The following is a 19,691-nucleotide window of genomic DNA, read 5'->3' as shown; positions in this document are numbered from 1 at the left end:
CTACAACCTCGAAATTTAACCTACAAAAGTCAATTTCAATAAATCAACAACAAAAAAGATATTAATTGATTACAACTTTGAACAACAAAATATCTAGAAGAATCTGTGGCCGTGTGGGAAAGCCGCCGGATTTGGAAACACGCTGCGCCGGGTCAGCTTCTGGAAATGGTGGGTTTGGGCTGCCAATTAGCAGCCCAACCCCTGACACACGTACTCTAGATGCAATTTGCTCGATTCAGAAAGCAAGATGCAAGTTGCAATAGCTGCTTGCTGCTTGCTGCCGGGGAAGGAGCCGGCGAGGCTTCCCGTCTTTAAGACGGTGGACAGGAAGAAAGAGTTGACGCCTCTGATTGGAGGTTCGGTCCTGCAGAAACACCAAAACCCCCAGGCGAGACCAAGTCTGTGATCCATAGCTTCCGAGCTGTCATCTTCTTTGGTTGATAATCCCCAATTACATCTCCGCTTCTGCTGCCCTGCAGCCACAGCGTCACCATTTAATCACTCGATTCGTATGCTGGTTTCCTCAACTCAATCCAATGGCGAGCGGATCTGCGAGGGAGCATTTGTTATCTCCCTCCTTATATCGTTCTGCAGAATAAGGCTGTCTAGCGCGCGGGGGATACCCTGCGAAAGCCCAAGTCAGCTCGGAATACCTGACATATTCCATACTAGCGAGCAAGAGGCGTGCGCCATATTTGTTTGTCATCTCGGCCTATATTGTCTCTCTTCATAAGAGCCACGGAGCCTCAACCCCCCTTTTCTTCTCACCGGTTTCATACGCCCAAGCACACTAGTCTGATATAATTGTCCCTCCCTGACGCTCGCCGGAAAGCATAAGCTAGCCATGCCACATTCTCATCCTGGCAAACGCTCGCACGAACAACACCCGCATCGTAGGCGGCACCAAAGGGCCAAGCACCAAAAGTCCAAAGGCTACGAGGACAAGGATAAACCCAAGGATAAGCCGAAGGATCAACCAGTGAAAGGGGGCGGCGAGGCCGCAGCGCAGGTCCCCATCCCTATCGAGCAGCCGAAACCGTCGTGGTCGAGATGGTTCGCCGGGGACAATGGGCGGTGGTTTTATCAAGCAAGGCTCAAAGCCGACGGCAGTAAGATTTCCACCATATTTTGACCAAGATTGCGGGCGTCTGACTGCCTACCACAGGCGGTTGGGAATACCAATTTACAGAGGGCTACCCAACGGTAACTCAACGCCAGGGGGTCGCACAATACGGGATGCCTAATTCGCCAGTCGGGCAGCCAACTCAAACTGCAGCGGCCCACGTTACGTTTCCCGCTCCAAGTCCGGCAGTGCATATGACTCCAGTGGCCCTCCCAGAACAAAAGCTGGAAGACATCGAGAACGACGACGACGGCGACGACGACGACGATGACGACGAGGAGGAGGAGGACCACGCCCTTCACCAGGAAGAAGTCCCTCCTGCCAAAGTCACCCCCCAGATACCGCAATCCCAGAACACCTTCCAGGCCGAGCAGCAGCACAAACAACCGGCTCCCCTGACCACGACGGCGTTTGAGGCAGCAGCAGCACAGCGGCCAGGGCTGAAGAAGAGCAACATCGGCGGCGGCGTGCCTGAGAAGAAGGCCGGCAAGGCAGGCGGCAAGAAGAAGCTCAGCGTGGTGGTGCGGTCCGAGAAGGACTTGAAGTTCAACCCCAAGAAGAAGGTAAAGGGTTGGCTGAGCGAGGTGGGGGCGTGAAAAGCATCTTGACAGTCTCGGCAGGTGGAGGAGGGAAACTCCGTGCCTGCTGAATGACCCCTTTTGGGGGGCTGTACGTGATTGGACTTGTTACTTTAAACGAGTTTCGGATGTTGCTGTGTCGTGCTACGGATACTCGACGAGCCTACTTATGAATAATAGCCATGTCACATCACTGACCAGCCGACAAAGCGATCGCACGGTTGTGATTTACAGTCCTAATCATTGCCTCGACTATCTAACAACGCTTCACCGAGTAGGGGGAGATCTCATGTGGCGGATGCTTGTCATAAGATAGGGGTAGTCGGAAGGAAAGCGATTGAAGGACAGTGAAGAGAACTTTGGCTCCGTCCACGATGGCTACTTGCCAGCCTTGTGCGTGCGGCAGTCTCCCGTCACTTTCCGTCGCGGCTGCGAATTCAGCGATGCTTCGAAAATAAGCAGAGGGGACGACGAACGGTGGAACAGGAGCTAGCTAATTTGCCGTAAGCCTCCGTCCTCTCGGGGAGGATTCGTACATCCTTCTTCGGTGTTACTGGTACACTGCATTTTTGTTGTCCGGCAGACAGACCTCAGCTCTGCTCCGTGCTGGGGTTTGACGGAGCCTACTTACACACTCAACGAGACACAAGGTGGGATTTCTCTAGGTTCCGAGTCAGAGCCGTAATCCAAGGGAACACGAAACTAAGCAAATATGTGGCACTCTCAAAGCTGTCTGACCGAGACAGCAGACAGAAGTCCTTTCCGAGGTAATTCAGCTGGGCTGCTGAGAACCCTTATAAGTATCTTTTACTGATGGGGTCAGGATCGTTCATGGGCTACTTGTTTCCGAGTACGCCTCAAGCGCAATGGTGTAAACATATCCCGGACTCCGTCGGTAGTTCAAGAACCTTGAAATAGAGTCTCCTGGTCGTTGCTAAGAAAGGAACCAATCAAGTCACAAGACTCTTCAGGACGAAATAAAACCGTCTCTATTAATGGCACACGAGGAAGCTCTATCAGTCTGATCTATACTCGACACCTTCAACTAAACACGCAGCCATCTATAGGGCATAGTATATGCCAACCCATTTTACCAGACGCCATTACTTGCCATGACAGTCCGCTAATTCAACATCATCCATCCATCCCCCCCGCTCCCAAGACGCAGCTCACCGCCTTCTAAGCAGCAGCAGCCCCAACTGCAGCGCGCCTGACGTCCCCAACGGGTGCCCCCGTCTCTATCGGCGTGACACCCGGCTCCATCTCGCCCTCCATCTGTCTCTCGGGGTCCTCCCCCTCGGACGACTCCCCGTCCTCCTTCTCGGGCCGGGCCAGCGACTCCAGCTCGGTCCGCCCAGCCCGGCCGCCCAAGCCCGCGATGTCGATCCAGCACCACCCCTCGACCTCGCCGTCGGCGCCGCGCCGCATAATCGCCCCGTCGTCATGCGTCCCATCGTCCAGCCCCTGATCCCCGCCGCCGCCGCCGGGCCGCGCGCCGGCAGAAGCACGCCTCCCGGCTCCCGGCTTCTTCCCCGCCCCCGCACCGGGTCCGTCGACCAGGTCGCCCGCCCAGGTCCTCGCGACGGGCACCGCGTTGGCCCTCAGATGCTGCAGCATGGCGCGCACGTTGAGCCGCATGGCGCGCTCGGGCTCCTTGGCGCCGAAGACGCGCCTGCACACCCAGGGGAACAGGACGCCGAAGTCGCTCTGGTTGAGGTGGGCGCTGCCGTGGGCGTAGAAGAAGCTCGGCCCGGCGTGCCGCCGCTGCTGGTGGTCCTCGGCCGCGGCTTGTGGTGGCGGGAGCGCCACGATGCGGGCCGACGGGTCGGGCGACAGGATGCGCGCCTTCGTGTGCAGGTGCTCGGTCCACCTGTGGAAGGCCTCGGACTCGATCGCCAGGACGGCCGTGCCGCCCGGCGCGGTGGGGACGTCGGCGTAGGCGGGGAGCGGGAGCGGGAGCAGCGGGGCGACCGTTGCGGAGACGAGGGGGAAGCACCACATGTCAAGGAGGATGGTGGGGGTCTTTTCTGTGAGGAGACGCCGGATGTTGGAGTCCTTCGCCGGCGCAAATACCGGATCAGGCATGCTTGTGACTTCGGGGCGGTCCGCATAGTAGGTGAGCTTTAGCAGCTGGACTATTGTCGCTGCACCGAACGAGTGGCCGCCCAAGATGATCTTCCCAGGCTCCTGGACGTCCATTTTCGCGGCAAACTGCTGCAGTGCCGCTTTTGTTGTCGACCTGTTCATGTTGGAGCCGATAAGGTCCTCCATCCCAGAATCAATCCCTAGCACCGCCTCCACTAACAAGCCGAGCTCCCAGAGTCTGACGCGGATCTGGGTATCTCTTGCTCGCCAGATCTCTGGTGTCTGGGTGTGGGGAATCCGAACATACGGCACCAAGCGTTGAGATTTCCAAGGAGAAGAGTGGCCCTGGGCCTGAGGGTCCCGGATGATGGAGACCCCAGCACTCCCATCCCTGTGTTCCGGGCATACCACTACAACACCGTGAGAAGCCAGGCATCCCGAAACATAGCTGTATGCGTTGCGGTTCCCGCCGAGGCCGTGGGAGAATATGACTGTGGGCCACCGGCCGTTAGGCGTGTTCGGTGGCTGCAGAGGTGCATTCTTAGTCACCGGCACATATGTGTAATAAAGATGACGCGGCAGGAAGCTGCCATGAAGTGGTTAGATTATTTCCAGAAGAAAATATCACAGGTTAAAGGGGGGGGGAATGATTTACGAGAGTACAGAGGCCATCATTGGATTAAGACCCAGGAATTGTGTGTACGCCGCGACATGGAGGCGTTGCGGAGCTGGCAGCCATGTTATTGGCGGGCCCTTGGAATCCGGTGTCGCCGGGTAGAAGACACGGAACTGGATAGTATGGATGTTCGCCGCTGCGTCGGGAGTAGGACTTGGCGAGTCAAGTTTCGAGACGGGAATCTCGACATCGACAGTGCCAACTTTGTAGGGGCCTGTATATTCAGGGAAGGCAGGGACGGGGCTCATGCGAGAGAAATAAGACTTCATCCTCTGCGCCGACATGTTTCAACCTCAACGCCGGGCGGCTCAACTGTCACTGAAACTTGGGAGTGAGAGCTGCAACTCAATCGCAGAGATGGATCGGTGGATTGATCTGTTATCTGTATGTACGGTACATACAATGCAATGGAAGCTAGATTGAAAAACAGATAAACTACCAGGAACTTGCTGATATTCTTAAACCGCTTGAAGACGAAAAGAAAAGAAGAGAAGAGAAAAGGAGAGGCAGTCAAGATCTTGCCAGACGGCTGGTGATGGAAGTCCCGCCACCTGTTGAAGTCTTCTAGGCTGGTCCAAATACGCATACTGCGGCGCATGCGCTAGCCCTGGTCTCTGCTTGCCTTCCAATGACCAATCAAAAGTTGCGACGATAAGCAAGCAACGTCATGATCCTAAAGAGCCTCGGCTCATGCATCGCAGGGTGAGGAACTACGGATGCCCTGACGATCTCCAAGTACTATGTAGGTATAAGCTAGAATTTAGGTAGGTAGTTCCTAGGAATGCCAGGGTACCTATGTAGATGCACATTTGGGCAGAATCACCCAAGTAAACTTCCCAGGTTGTCCATTGCTAGTGCCATCATCCATGGGAGGCTGGTAAGACACGCTTATGTAACCTGCAGAAGTGTCCCATCATCCATGTTTATGTCACCATCTTCTATCCGTAAACAACACTGCCATTTCTGCCCGCCCCTTGCATTGTGACGGTATCCATCTCCAACCGCCTTTTTCCCTAGCCTCACCACAGAGGACAGCCGACCCTTTGACTATGACCCGCCACACCGCCGAGTTCCTCCGCACTCGGAGCTCGAACCTGTCCCTGCGATCCGCTTCAATTGAGCATTCAATGGCCGGGCTACTGGCCAGTCTGCCGGAGCAGGCGTCCCAGTCGGCATTGGGCGCCAGTGCAGCCGCTCGGGAGAGCATCGAGGACAAGTTTCCCCATTCGAGCATCTTCGTCGCCATGGGGATGGATGACCGGCCAGCGAGCCAAAACCTCGTCTGCACTACTTGCTCTTTGCGCCTGCACCCCGGCTTGCGCTTTGAGAGGACAGACGAGATTGGCGCATGCCAGCTCTGCGCTTACCGCCGAACTAAGCCTGAAGCTTTTACTAAGCCCTATTGCGACTTCATGACTGCGAACCCGACCATCTTCCACACTGTTGATCACTTCAAAGAGAAATTGGAATCTGTGGGCTACAAGGCGGTAAGTGGTAGCGAAGTGGCCCTGGGATGCTTGACGATGCGTATCATGGAATGCCAACCTTGACTAACTTCTTCAACTGTAGCTCCCAAGTCGAGACAGCTGGGCAGGCAAGCTGGAGCCTGGAGGAAAATACTACGTGACCCGGAATGGCAGTGCGATCATCGGATTCTCGATCGGCAAGGCATACAAGCCCGGAAATGGCATCGCCATGATTGCAGGACATATTGATGCTCTGACGGCGAGGCTCAAGCCCGTGAGCGCAAAGCCCAACAACAACGGATATGTGCAGCTGGGTGTTACCCAGTACGCTGGAGGCTTGAATGAGACCTGGTGGGACCGGGACCTCAGCATTGGTGGGAGGGTCATCGTTCGAGACGAGGAGGCTGGGAAGACAACAGTGAAGCTTGTAAAGCTCGACTGGCCAAGTAAATGCTCCTCTTGATTGATAGGTATTGTATACCGTCACGCCTTGCCCCATGCTAATTAATACCTTGCCCAGTTGCCCGCATCCCGACGCTTGCCCCTCACTTCGGTATCGGCATGATGGGCCGTAACAACAAGGAAACGGAAGCCGTTCCCATTATCGGACTTGACAACAGTGATCTTGGGTCATCCTCGGCCAATCCGTCCGAAGCTCCTCTCGGAGGCGCTGGCTCCTTCACCGCAACCCAGCCACCAAGGCTTGTCAAGCTGATTGCGGGAGAGTTGGGGATCAAGGACTACTCGAGCATCGTCAACTGGGAGCTCGAGCTCTTCGACTCGGCGCCCGCCACGGTCGGCGGCATGGACAAGGAGTTCATCTTTGCCGGCCGCATCGACGACAAGCTCTGCTCGTGGGCGGCCTTCCAGGCCCTGCTCCTCACCGACTCGAAAGACGACGACGGGATCATCAAGCTCGTCGCGCTCTTCGACAACGAGGAGATCGGCTCCCTCCTCCGGCAGGGCGCGCGGGGCAACTTCCTCCCGCTGACCGTCGAGCGCGCCGTCGAGGCGCTCTCATCGGACGCGGGGACGTCCTTCGGGCCGGACGTCATCGGCCAGACCTACGCGTCCAGCTTCCTGGTCTCGTCGGACGTGACCCACGCGGCGCACCCCAACTTCGGCCAGACCAACCTGGCGGGCCACTCGCCGCGGCTCAACGTCGGCGTGGCCCTCTGCGTCGACGGCTCGGGCCACATGACGACCGACGCCGTGTCTATCGCCATCCTCGACCGCGTCGCCGCCCTCTCGGGCTGCGTCAACCAGCGCCACATGATCCGCAACGACAGCCGCTCCGGCGGCACCGTCGGCCCCATGCTCAGCGCCGCCACGGGCGTGCGCGCCGCCGACGTGGGCATCCCGCAGCTGAGCATGCACAGCATCCGCGCCACCACGGGGTCGCTGGACCCGGGCCTCGGCGTCAAGTTCTACAAGGCCTTCTTGGACCACTGGGAGACGGTGGATGCCGAGTGGGTTGCTTGAGGGGGTTTTCCTGACGAGGTTGGGAAGGTGGTGACATTTGCACTTGCCATCTATACAACGATATAAGCATTCTAGATCTCTGTAGAGCAGCCCTTTGGATATTGGGCTTTGTTGTCGCATCTATAATGTAGTCGTAGAAGTCCCACATGCATTAGCTTATACACATATTTTTGCTAAGTTGGATCTCATTTCTGTCCAGATGATGCAGCTTAATTAAACCTCCCAAGAGGACCGCCCTTCCACCAGAAGATATCCGCATTCACAGATTAACACTTCTCGCAGGGTCTCACACCCAGACCATCCACAATAACACACACATAATCCACCCGCCTGCCCCCTTCCACCATCCCAAAGTCCATTACGCTGCATCCCTTACGACTCATCATCATCCTTCGCAGCGCTCATCAGCCCCTCCGCCTCGCGCACCTCCATCCGGTCCGCCACCATACTACCAGAGTCATCCTCATCATCATCATCCTCCTCCTCCTCCTCGCTATGCAGCCCGCCCGCAACCACCTCCCCGTCCCCGGCCGCACCCGCGGCGCCCCCGTCCCCGGCCGGCCTCCGCTTCTTCTCAAAGTCCTGCTTGTGCGCCTCGGCCATGATCCGCGCAATCGACCTGCGCCCCGCCGTGTCGGCGCGGCGCCTGCGCACCACCGTCGCGCCCGCGTCGGCCGTGGTGGCGTCGGTGCCGGTGGCGACGCCCTCCTCCAGGGCCGTGGCCGGCGTACCGACGGAGGGTGGGCCGCCGCCGCGGACCGATCGGCCGGTGGAGCGGCCGACCGACGGGGGCACCGACGCGGCCGCCGCGTGGCCGCCGGCGTCTGCGCGGTGCTCGTCCGCGTCGTCCTTGCCGATCCTGTCCGCCCCTCCCTCGGTGATGCTCTCGAGACTGGGGCGTTGGACGATGGGCTCGAGCTGGTAGGGTAAGGGGACGTCTCGCGAGGCGCGGTACTGGGCTACGTTGGCGCAGTGCTCGTTCTCGACGCGGAAGAGGGTCCACATGCCTCTCCTTGTCACCTCGGCGAAGGAGACGAGGAAGGAGACGACGGTGCTGTGCTGGGTGTTGTGGGTGAAGATGGCGTAGAAGATCCAGGCGAAGCGGAGGATGGGGTCGATGATCATGATGGCGTAGTATATCCATCGCCGTTGGAGGGCTATGATGTCCCGGAGGAAAGGGTGGCGGGAGTGTGGTTGGAGGAGGGAGAAATCCATGAAGATATCCCAGATAGCTGCGCACGGTAAGTTAGGTGGTTGACGGGTCGAAGATGCGCGGCCGGGGGGGAAGATCCTTACAGCAATAGATTCCATTGATGGTCGCAAAGGTGATGAAGAGGGCGAGGTTGGTATGGCCACCGTGTATCCGGAACAGGCTAAGACATACGGCAGTCATGATCGACATGGAGTATTTACCGCCGTTGACAAGATGAGGGAATACGTTCCGCGTGTCATAGTATCGACGTAGGCATTGAAAGGCACGCCATATCGGAGGCAGAGCCGAAAAGAAACCCAACAGGCGCGAATGGTTCGAATTACACTGTACGGGATTCTCCCAGTAATTCGCGTAGAGGCAGAAAAATAGCTCGACGTTCTGAGCAAGTGTTAGTGACTCGAGGCTACCTCGTCGTTAAACCGCGGACTGGGATCTTACTTACACATGTTGCGTATGTCAGCGAACAGTAGATATCACCCAAGAAGAAATCTCGGAACTCTACGGGGTATAGGCCAGCAAAAAACAGTCGATACTTGTTTGCCGAGAGTCAGCATCGAAGAACGGAAGAAAAGGGGGGCGCACAGGGCACAGGGGTCGACTTACATGGGAGTATAGAAACCACTTGCGACTCTTGTAGCGGAATATCGGACCAGGGAAGAAGAGAATCAGGACACTGATGAAAATCAAGATGACTGGGTAGTACAGGTACATGTCGGGAGTCCCAAACATGGAGAAGTTGAGCCAGATGAACAGCCCAAAGAGGAACAAGAAGAAACTTCCAAACTCGGCAAGCTGCCTCCAGTCGAGATGGTTTCTCGGATCGAACTCGAAGATGAAAGGGTAGTTGACCTTGTTTTGCGTCCATATGCGGCAATCCAAACAGAACAAGATGAAAATATACAGCATGAGGAAATAGCCTCCATAGATCTGCAGCAGATAGCCTGTCTGTTGGCGCATCACCGGGTCTTCCGGGTGGAAGAGCTGCTCGGAACCATAGACGAGACCTTGGATGGCAAAGACGAGGCCCGTACCAACCAGCAGGCCACTCCGGAATGTGGTAGACGACTGGTCTGCGGGCCGCTTGCTCAAGCTGCGAAGCTTGCCTGCGGCAATCCTGTGGTTGCCACGCTCAAAATAGCGGGCATACAGGTCTTCGACCGTGTTGATATGGCCGTCTAGGACGTCACTGTTGACGAACCAGGCCTTGTTCACCTTCTCATTCATGTACCGGTAGGGGGGACGCGCATTGATGGCCTTGTCGTACTTCTTGTTCAGTTTCCGAAAGGCTGTCCGGTTAAGAAGAGCATATGCCTTCAACAGCTCCAGGCCACGATAGAATTCCTGCAGTGCAAGCTTCAGCTTTCTCTTCGCCGTGCGGTACGGGACCTCCTGGTCTTCGGGCCGCCGTATATAGTCTCTCCGGTCGGCCGGCTCCATTCCCGCCATGACCGGAGTGCGGGCCATCTTTTGCAAAGCCTTCGAATTCGGACCAGGCTTGAATATCTTGCCCTTGATCGGATCGACCCAGCGTCTGTTGTAGTCTTTACCCGCATGCGAGTTTTCGTGGCTGCTGGTGCCGTCGCCGTTTCCGTTGCCGTTGCCCCGCGTTTGCTCTTTTCGTTTCCTAATTTCCGCAATTTCCTCGATTCGCCTGTTGCGCATCTCGTGGAGTTGCTGGCGCAGTAGTCCCAGTCGCTTGCCAGCCTGGTCTTCTTTTTGCTGGTAAAAGGTTTCTACCTTGTCCAACTCGCGGTCGAGGAACAAGAAGAAATCTCGCTCCCGTTCATGGACCTCATCCATGACATGCAGATCAATTCCCTCTCGGGATATTTGCCGCGTCATGGAACCAGCAGTGAACATCCGGACAAGACGCTGGCGAGGGGTTTGTGCTGCTGGCCTCGGCGTCTGGTTTGGACCCGGGGAAGTTTGCCGCCGCTGTGGGACACCCATCGACTTACTACGCAACAGCGGCAAGCGTCCGAGAGACCCTCGCAGCGTCTGAGGAGGCCGCGCAGCTGGCTCACCCGTCCGGGAGGGGACCTTGATAGCAGGAGCCGGGAGCTCGAAGGGATTGTGATGCGCGCGGCCTGGAGCAGGTGAACCAAGGGGAGGGGTCGGTATGAAGCTTCCATATTGCATGTGAGTCCCCGGAGAGCTTGCCAAGGCGTCATGCTCGCTGCTGATTGGGATGGGCCGCACAGGAGACGGCCTAGTTGCGTTGGTTTGCCGGTCTAGGTCCGGGCTGGTAGAAAGGGAGTAGCTTTCCTCAGCCTCATCCGAAGTTTGTTCACTATGGAGTCGTCGGTGAGTGTTAAAGCTCGGCACTCGAGGAGCGTAGTCTCCGCGTCTGGAGAGAGTGGGGGTGGCATTGGCGCGGTTGATGGCCCTCGAGAGAGCCTTGATGTATTTCTTTCCGGCCTTGTAATTGAGGTACTTGATCCTCCACTCTGTAGATAATAAGGAAGATTAGATGCCGTGGCACGTTCGATCAGGCTGTATTGTCCCAGCCTTCAAGCCTGGCGGGATGCTCACCCGGCACAAGCTCTTGCTCGAGCTCCTTCGCAAACTTCATGACGTCACAGTCAGGTATAGGACGCCGATGATAACGCGGAAACTATTGCCATTGAGGGGGCAGATGGATAAACTTTCTAGATAGCGCAGATCTTAGAGGGGGAGCCCTTCGGCATGTGATTGATCCAGATAAACAAAGAGCAGATATCGAACAATGTACGACAAAAAGCCAAAAAGCACGGGGATTTCTGGTAAGGAATGGTCAATGGGAAAACTTGGAACGAAAGAAGTGCGGTGCGCAAATGGCCAATCATATGGCGCCAACCCCAGCTGTGGGAGCCTCGTTACACTAGGTACCTACTGCGTAGACCCTGTACCCAGTGGGACGGGCAGTTTCTTCCCTTTTTTCTTCCATGCCTTCCCCCGAGTGCCAAGCGCAGGTAGGAAACCTAGTGGTTGTCCACAAGGCACAAATTACGGAATACAGACCTGCTATCTGAACTCCGTACTATGGCCCAACGATGAGACGCATATATACATCGTTCCAGATATAACAGTTCTCGGAGGACGGGACCGGGAATTGCCTACACACATACAAGCGCATGATACCCGTGAAGCTTGAATAGCGTGTATCTGACGTAGGTAGTGTGAATGGTACCCACTCCATCCGACAGGTTGGGTCCCGACACTGTCCCCGGCCATTTGGATCTACATGTAAGTTGCGCCCGAAAATCGGCGAGGTTGCGCCGCATTGAAGGTCCTGTTGCTATCAGTCATTGGCTGGCGGCGTGCGCAAGATGGAACCGACACAGGCAAGGCGGCTCCTTCCACGGCCGCTCAACCTGCCAGCCACTCAAAGCTCGACACGCGCGGAGCTGGACTCTAAAAGTTGGGCTGAAAGTATCATTGACGCTCTAAACTCCAAGCAGATAAGTCTGAACGCATTCGGGTGAAGCCGTGAACAAATGCAGCCACAGGGAGGAGAGGAGACGGAATGTTCAGATGGACAACCATAAGGGTTGGCAAGCATTGACGAGCATGATTATGTCAGTCTTGTGACTCTCACCGGATCTTCCCTCTGTCATGCTTGATTCCCAGAGAATGCACACACAAGTAAAATAAAATAAAATAAACCCTCAATGGATTAGGGCGAACCAGGCGAGTAAGCAGTGGCTTCTTCAGTCAGCTCTGATGCTCACCGTCGTGGCACCACATCATTTCTCCAAGACGCTGCTAGGGCTGCCTGCACCGCCGGTCATGAAGCTGATCACCAACCCTCGAGCTTGAAGGAGGGCACGCCCTACCTATCACAGAGAGGCATGCAGGGCCATGCTCATGGCACATCGCATTAGTCTTGGACTTGCATGAGAATATTAAGTAGGTCATCTTCGACATCTTCAGCGCATTTCAGCGTCTTTACTCTACTCCTGGGCCGGCTCCAGAGCAGCGGCAAGTCTCCAGGTCTTTCGAGAGCCGAGACTCGGTTTTCCTGCATGAACTCGTCTATTAGATCAATGTGTCAATGTCGAAGGTTGATTGCTACTGCAAGTAAGTGCGGGCGGAGGAGGAATCACCGGAACAGGAAGCCGTAGGCCAAGCAAATTCTCGAATTCCAGGTAGTCAGGTACCTACCTGCCCGCGCATTAGCTCTTGTTTTTGCACGCATATCTTACGCAGTAGCGGCCCATTGTCAGCAGGTCAAGGATCTCACCAAACTGCTCCCATCCCTGACCGGCCTGACGCTCAGGGCTGAGCGGCAGGCAATGGTAGGCAATAACAGGCGCGGGCTTCTGAATAGGAACTCGTCCCAATCCGTGCCGCCGTGCCATCGTGCCATCTCGCCAGAGTCTTGTACATACATACCTCCTCTTACATTGATTCGAATACCCTAATTCTTGGCCATATGCGTCACCTCCCTTAAAATATCATATTTAGGTGGTGAATCCCCAGGGTGCCTCGTCTGTTTGACCAAGGTACACCAATGCTAGCTGCGTCTGGCAGGCGAACACAAGCAACACGGCGACGAGGATAAAACAAGGACAAAGCGCGAATCTCGATCACTGTTGTTGACAGTGGACTGTTCCTCTGCAGGCGCCGAATACCCACCATCCCTCGCCGGCTCGACAGAGAGGAGATATTACATCAACTGCGACCCCCGCGTGGTGCTCTGATTGGACGAGGGGCCACCCTACCACTTCCACGGTGCTTTTCATCCAGGTTCTCATAACCTCATCGTGGGGCTCGCTCACCGGCGGTGCGAATTCCTAGACATTTGACGCTCCTATTGCGTGTGGTGTCCAAGTTTAAGATCGAACACAGTACTGTGTATTGCAAGCGAGACGCATACCCCGCGGCATTTCCTCATCCTGCCACCAGTGACCAACTTCCTGGGCCCCGTTCGCAAATGGTTGCCCTCTAGCTCGGCCTGGTAGCTGAGGCCAAGAGAGCTATTGTTCACAAAACAGGCCATCGCGCGGTAAAGGCCCTTTTTTTCGGGTGGCGGGCGAATAGGTGTCGACTCTAGCGCCCACTTCCAACCATAAAAGAACCCACTTATCAGGCATAGCATCATCGACAGGGGGTTATGCAACGTTGGTTGAACCGCCAAGTTTGGCCGAGCAGCTTTCCCTTTTGAACCAGATTCCTCCCTCGTCATTTCCATCAACATCCCTGATCACCGAACTTCCCGATCCTCATATCTTTCCCCCCTCCTCTCCTCTCCTCCAGAGTTGCAAAGGGATTGTTATCATCGCTTGGATCTCTGTCCAAACCCGACCCGACGCAGAATTTCTCGGTTCGGAACAACTCGCAGTTCGATCGACGGAGGCCCCGCGCGCTTGTCATTATTCAGGTGGCAGACTCCACTTGGCGACTCAAGTCTCCCATCCCAACTCAGACTCTTTGCTTTGCAATTGCCACAATACCGCACGTCTCCCTAGGAACCTGGAAATTCCCCATTGTCTCGGCCGCCATCCGGCGACGCCACGAATTCCAGTCGCCCAACCTCGAGAGGAAACATGCTCGAACCCCAATATCGCCGGAGCCAGGCGCCGCTCGATCCCTCCAACAACCCAATCTATACCCACAGCCGGACGCGGACGACTTCCTCCAACACGTTTCCTGACCCGATTCAAGCAGCGCAACCCCCAGTCCACTACCAACAGCCAGCCGGCTACCATATGCCAGCCGGGTACAATACGCCGATGCAGATGCACCTGGTGCAGCCGCAAGGTATACATCAGCGCCGATCACCGTCTGTAAACACGTTTAGCACCGTGTCCAGCGCCGGTGGCGGAATGCCACCCCCAGCGGCTTACCGCACATCCCCGACGACTGACCTGCGGAGGTCAACGTCAAGCCGCTCGGGCGGCGTTCCCGGCTCCCCGCAACCCACGAGCTACATCGCCCTGCTCAGGAAGCAGAAAGGTACCGCCTGGTGCGACCGCGCCCAATACGAAGATCCGCGGCTGCAGGCTCAGCAGCGGGCAGCCAAGATGCGGGCGAACCTCGAGGCGGTGGGCGCCGGGACTGGCAGCGCACTCGGCATGGGCTCGGCAGCAGTCTCGGGTCGCACGTCGACGGGGCTGAGCTCGGCCGGCGGCAAGGTCGCTGCCAAGATCCGGCATCACGGAAAACCCGCCGTAGTGGGCTACGCACCGGATAACAACTACGTCAGCGGCGGCGTCCCCTTGCGCCTGAGCGCAACCGAGGTCGAGGGCGGGGATAGCGACGAGGACGACGTGGTCATGCAGCGACTGCATCACCGGCGGACCGGAAGTTCCGGGAGGAGTAGCACTGCCAGCGGGAGGAGGACCTTGGCCTACCGCTCGTCCGGGGGTCTAGGGCCTCTCAATTCCCAAGGCGGCAGCAGGCGGTGGAGTCCCGGCGACACCCCGGAGCGTACTGACTCCTTGGTCGAGGGGAAGGAGGAGCTGATGCTTGCTGGCGACGACTCGGCGAGCGGGAGGGCAAGGAGCGTCGAGAGCGGTAGCAGCAAGGAGCGGCTCGACAACGTCCCCGACCTGGCCGGCAATGCGGCACGCCTGGCTACCAACAGCTTGATGAACGCAACCATAACGAGGGAGAAGAGCGTCAAGAACCCCGAGGATCTAAGGAGACGAGGCAGCGTGGACGAGCGGACCATGACCCTTACTTCCGGGCGGCTTTTCATCGCCAACCCCGACTAAGGCGGAAAAGCGGCGTATCACACCAGGATAGCGAGCATCGGAATTTACTACAGCATGGGCAAAGCCCAATGTCGGTCGTTGAAATTTCCTTTAGTTTGCATTGGTCGGCGCGGAGCATTGCAGGCAAGCAACAATGAGTATCTATTATTGAATACCTAATTCGGTCATTCTGGCGCCTTGGGCTAGAATCCAGTCCGTCAAATCTCTCTTTTCATCTCTGTCCCACGCCCATTTACTTCGTTATCATCTGTTTGTTTGGGGGTGAAGTTTCGTGGCCATTTAATACCCAGGAAGAGAGCGACTGCTTGATGAGGATGTTTCTTTTGGGAGTCGCATGATAAGACAAAATTAGCACTGCTAGATGATACCATTATCATGCAAATGAAACAACGTTTACTCTGCCAGTGTGGATCCCACTTCTGAGCGACCTGCCGTCTATGTCTCTGCTTCCGTCGTCATCGTGAAGAAGTTGGGTTGAGTTGCTAGGACCAAGTCCCTGTACCGGAGCTCTGTTCCAAGGACGCGGCATATCAACTTCTGCCCTGTTTCCTACCTACCTAGCCCGAATCTCGACAGCTTACCCTAACTAGCGTAATTCTCGTCATGTCTCGCCGCTGTCGACCCTTCTTAAACTCACCATATTGAGGGGCAACCGACATCAAGCACAATAACTAGTCGCTTCAAATGACTCATCAGGATCAAATAATACCTGTTAAGAGCACGTTCCTGCGCCTGACATGCGGGCTTCTGAGTGACGAATATTAACTCTCTTCTGGGCTGTCTCCCAAGGAGAACCACGGGTGTGCCGCAATCTCTGCGGCCCTGAGCCGACGGGTAGGATCCAAGCTCAGCGCACCAGCCAGGAGGTCCAGGAAAAACCGCCTCCGATGCTCCGGAATTTGCGGGCACTTCTCGGCAACCTGACGCTCGAGAGGCCGGTTCGGCTTGAAGGACGGATCGTACCAAAAGTCCTTGTGTCCTGGCTCGAAGACCCGGTCGGCCTGGTTGACAAAGTGGCCCTCCCACCGCGGAGGGAGTTGACCTTGCGTGTCGACAATTGTCCCAATCAGGAGGTCCAGCTGGTCAAAGATGAGCGGGAAGAGAACCCGGTCGGTGTAGAGTTCGAATATCAGGCAACCCAGGCCCCATACGTCGTTTGTCGGCGACCTCTGCGCCCCGAAACATAGTTCTGGTGCAAGGAAGGAGCGGGGCGTCCCAGGGATGCCAGGCGGAGGACTATCGGTGAGAAATGACAATCCGAAATCAACGATACAGACATTACCGGATAGTAGACTGGGGTTTATACCCTTGAAGCTGATCGCTTCAACGATTCGTCTGGGAGCTGGTGGTGGTGGGACGGAACCGTCGAGGCACAGTAACTGCACCTCGTTTGGAGCTCCGAAATGCTAGTACACTTCGGAATCAGTCCAATGGCCAACATCATGCAGTCCAAATAGAACATTGGCGGGGGTCAAGTCTAAAAACCTCCTGTTAGTTCCAAAGCTATTGTCCCTCTCAATATCAGAGAGTGAGAGCGCTGTCCCCCGAGGCTGTATAGGTCGATAGGTGCATTGCGCCTCAATTTGTCACTGGCTTGAATCGCTCGACATCCGACTTGCCTGGCCAACCCTTACAGCCAACCCCAAGCTCCCCAAACATGTCCACGATACGCAACGGGTTGGAACCCCGGCCGATATCTCTGAATTCTCTCAACGTCATTCATATCGCTAAGCAACTTGGTACAGTATCGCCATGATCCTGTTTCCAGAGCCAGTGATCGCAAAGTTTGGCGCGAGTGGGGCAGGAGATAGCCCCCAGTTTGGGGTTACGCCGTCTGGGGTCGGAATGTCCAAGCCACACTTTTGGTGGGGGTCCCTGTGGCGCAATTAAACTTTCGGACGCGAACTTAGTTGCATAAATTACCCCTATCGAGGCAGCAGCTGTCGAAGTTACGTATCTAAGGCCAACGCAGAATCTATTTTGGAAAGAGCGTCCAAGTATCACATATTTTTGCTGGAAAACAGGCTGTTACGCATTCTAAAAGGCCATTTACAGGTATTCAACAGGCTGTCTAACTAGCTGTTAAACGGCTTCATATTGAAACGGATCCCTCGAACGTGTACTCTTCTTGGAGGACTATGGTAAGCTTTTGATATTTCGGGCACTAGGTTTCGCATAAATGCACATCACAAGCATGCATATATTGCAGCCCTGCCGAAGAAACCCCTTGGCGCTGCATGGTAGTTACGCTGCTCCCTTACACTTTGGAAAAGCAGCTGGCTCACTTGGGACCAATATAACGCCACGAGCGACCAGTGGCGGCACCATCGGAGGCAGCGCTGGATGCTCACGCTTCCACCGTATTACCATCACGTACACCACTCGCCGAACCCCATCCGCCTGGAATCGGGTTGACTTTCTCCTAAAGTTAACCACCTCGCCCAGAGGGAATACCTACCCGACAGCCACCCATAATACTAACTTTGGCTCTTTAGGATGACTGGGAGACCGGCCCTTAGATGATCATAGTCAGCTGCCAATGCCCAGTTGAGAACTTGGGATTGGAATCGAAGTGAACAAAGAGTTATGAACGTACTGCTTTTGCACTCAACTACTCATCCAAAAATGCCGCTGACCTCAGACGCTGTACCGCATCGGCCGCCGACAGGCGCTGCTCAGGCTCATATGCCACCATGTCGTGGAGCAGGCGAACATACTCCCCCTTCTGACGGACGGAGAGATGCGGTGCCTCCTGGAAAAGTCGGCTGTCGATCGACTTCTCGGAATGCTTGTCCTCGAACCACCAAGCCGGTTCTGTTCTGCTCTGTGCTCGTCCCGGCTCCCGGTAGCCGTATTTCTCGAACATGAATCGTCCCTTCCATTGTTGGGGCAACGGACCGAGATAGCCCACGACAGTGCCTATGAGGATTCCGAATATCCGAAAGAACGTGGAAAACATGGGCACTTTGGCATGGACAATGTATAGGATACAGGCAAGTTGCCAGATGTCGCTTTTGGTAGAGGGCAGATAGCCGAAGCAAAGTTCTGGAGGAAAGAAATCGATAGGGACTCCCAGTGATGGGGGTGGACGATCTGCGAAGAAGGCCTGTCCGAAAACGACAATCCGAACAAATGCGAGTGAAGAATAATCCAGGCCTGAAAACTCAGGAGTCTGGACGACTTGCTTTGGAGCGTGTGGCGAATATGAGCCGTTGGGCAGTTTGAGATCCTCGGCCTTGATAGAGCCTAGAAGTTGATGCAAACGAGCCGGAGACATGGACTAAATGTCTAGAAGCTCGAATACAATATTGGATGCGGTGAAATCCACAATTGTACATTTGTTAGTCAACTTGAAACGAGTTAAGAATGGGGATGTAGCTTACCGCCGTGACAGATTCCTTGGCCGTGGAGGAATGCTATGGCGCTGGTAACTTGGCAACACACCTGGTATCGCGTAGGACCAGGTAACGCGTCGGCAACTCTGGGGTTCTGAAGGCTCGGGTCGAGAACCGGGAAAACGAGACAGTGATGCTCGCCGTTGGGGCCGGAGACTTTGAACGAGTCGTGCAATGTCACCACATTCGCATGTGGGCTGGCGGACTTTCGAAGATACTGGAGGACGTTCAGTTCATTGACGTTAGGGACATCAGCACAGAGGATCTTCAGCGCGAAGTAGGAGTGCATGTCCCCACACGAGCGGACAAGCCAGACCGTCGAGAAGCCTCCGTAGCCAAGCTTGTGGATGACTTCGTAACTCTGGTCGCTCGTGCCAATAATGTCGCCGATGTCGACGGGATGGTAACCACCGGGAACGTACTTCCCAACGTCCTCAATGTGTTCCATACGCGGCTGGCGATACAGGAAAGGGGGCAATATCTCTACCTGAGACATGATAAGGAAAAGAGTGATTGATGCCGAAGGAAGCGTGTCCGATGGTGCCTGCTTGTGGGCGGTGGCCTGGCCTCCAAGTACATAATATCAGAGTGCGACAGCCGTTGCTGCAGAGACGCAGAGACCGCCAAAATTAAGCGGCGGCACGCGCCAGCCCAAAGCGGCGGCCCCAACACCGCTTTCCCAACGCCGCTTTCTCGCACTAATCTGCGCCTTATGGTCTTCCACAAGGTTGACGGCGAGACAGTAAGCAGACCCTGTTAGTCGGGAACAGGGCCGTCGTGGACCGAGGCCTCTCTAGCTGCATTAACAAAGAGATGCTGGCATCTGCTAGCATTGTCTACGACATTTTTGCCAAGTAATTATAAGAAAAGGTTTAGCCCGGCCTTTGCAAAGAAAGGACCATAAAGGAAGCGAAAGAGGCAAGGATCTGGTCAAGTGACTCTGTTTAAGGCGGCTCTTTGGACAGACTAGCTAAG

The 19,691-nt window shown here is 55.8% G+C and overlaps 7 protein-coding genes across 7 annotated transcripts; 3 read left to right on the top strand and 4 right to left on the bottom strand.

Moving 5' to 3' along the window:
• Nucleotides 1-844: 844 nt before the first annotated feature.
• On the top strand, nucleotides 845-1,719 carry QBC33DRAFT_512163 (uncharacterized protein; the record flags this gene model as incomplete). Its single annotated transcript, XM_060425892.1, has 2 exons — nucleotides 845-1,109; nucleotides 1,166-1,719. 2 exons carry the CDS (start codon nucleotides 845-847, stop codon nucleotides 1,717-1,719), a joined length of 819 nt encoding a protein of 272 aa, XP_060286615.1.
• A 954-nt stretch (nucleotides 1,720-2,673) lies between these two features.
• QBC33DRAFT_527913 (PAF acetylhydrolase) lies at nucleotides 2,674-5,008 on the bottom strand. Its single transcript, XM_060427011.1, has 2 exons — nucleotides 4,442-5,008; nucleotides 2,674-4,372 (listed from the first exon to the last, which is right to left on the bottom strand). The coding sequence occupies exons 1-2, from the start codon at nucleotides 4,744-4,746 to the stop codon at nucleotides 2,881-2,883; spliced, it is 1,797 nt and encodes a 598-aa protein (XP_060286614.1). The 5' UTR covers nucleotides 4,747-5,008; the 3' UTR covers nucleotides 2,674-2,880.
• A 250-nt stretch (nucleotides 5,009-5,258) lies between these two features.
• QBC33DRAFT_466203 (aminopeptidase I zinc metalloprotease-domain-containing protein) lies at nucleotides 5,259-7,587 on the top strand. Its single transcript, XM_060425147.1, has 3 exons — nucleotides 5,259-5,949; nucleotides 6,032-6,374; nucleotides 6,449-7,587. The coding sequence occupies exons 1-3, from the start codon at nucleotides 5,512-5,514 to the stop codon at nucleotides 7,408-7,410; spliced, it is 1,743 nt and encodes a 580-aa protein (XP_060286613.1). The 5' UTR covers nucleotides 5,259-5,511; the 3' UTR covers nucleotides 7,411-7,587.
• QBC33DRAFT_265900 (EXS family-domain-containing protein) lies at nucleotides 7,548-11,293 on the bottom strand. The gene is made up of 6 exons (XM_060423138.1): nucleotides 11,156-11,293; nucleotides 9,227-11,070; nucleotides 9,066-9,155; nucleotides 8,707-9,001; nucleotides 7,745-8,642; nucleotides 7,548-7,646 (listed from the first exon to the last, which is right to left on the bottom strand). The coding sequence occupies exons 1-5, from the start codon at nucleotides 11,193-11,195 to the stop codon at nucleotides 7,783-7,785; spliced, it is 3,129 nt and encodes a 1,042-aa protein (XP_060286612.1). The 5' UTR covers nucleotides 11,196-11,293; the 3' UTR covers nucleotides 7,548-7,646; nucleotides 7,745-7,782.
• Nucleotides 11,294-13,977: 2,684 nt separating this feature from the next.
• Nucleotides 13,978-15,420, top strand: QBC33DRAFT_265812 (uncharacterized protein). The gene has a single exon (XM_060423137.1). The coding sequence runs from the start codon at nucleotides 14,152-14,154 to the stop codon at nucleotides 15,319-15,321; it is 1,170 nt and encodes a 389-aa protein (XP_060286611.1). The 5' UTR covers nucleotides 13,978-14,151; the 3' UTR covers nucleotides 15,322-15,420.
• Nucleotides 15,421-16,082: 662 nt separating this feature from the next.
• QBC33DRAFT_512158 (kinase-like domain-containing protein) lies at nucleotides 16,083-17,040 on the bottom strand (the record flags this gene model as incomplete). The annotated part of the gene is made up of 2 exons (XM_060425891.1): nucleotides 16,083-16,717; nucleotides 16,956-17,040. 2 exons carry the CDS (start codon nucleotides 17,038-17,040, stop codon nucleotides 16,083-16,085), a joined length of 720 nt encoding a protein of 239 aa, XP_060286610.1.
• An 892-nt stretch (nucleotides 17,041-17,932) lies between these two features.
• On the bottom strand, nucleotides 17,933-19,446 carry QBC33DRAFT_600554 (kinase domain-containing protein; the record flags this gene model as incomplete). Its single annotated transcript, XM_060432083.1, has 2 exons — nucleotides 18,705-19,446; nucleotides 17,933-18,567 (listed from the first exon to the last, which is right to left on the bottom strand). The coding sequence occupies exons 1-2, from the start codon at nucleotides 19,210-19,212 to the stop codon at nucleotides 17,933-17,935; spliced, it is 1,143 nt and encodes a 380-aa protein (XP_060286609.1). The 5' UTR covers nucleotides 19,213-19,446.
• Nucleotides 19,447-19,691: the final 245 nt, after the last annotated feature.

This window comes from Phialemonium atrogriseum (genome assembly GCF_030411735.1).
Source record: "Phialemonium atrogriseum strain 8032-3 unplaced genomic scaffold QBC33scaffold_4, whole genome shotgun sequence".
NCBI classification, from domain to species: domain Eukaryota; kingdom Fungi; phylum Ascomycota; class Sordariomycetes; order Cephalothecales; family Cephalothecaceae; genus Phialemonium; species Phialemonium atrogriseum.
The sequence above is the reverse complement of the archived record's forward strand: the minus strand, read 5'-3'. Positions and strand labels throughout refer to the sequence as shown.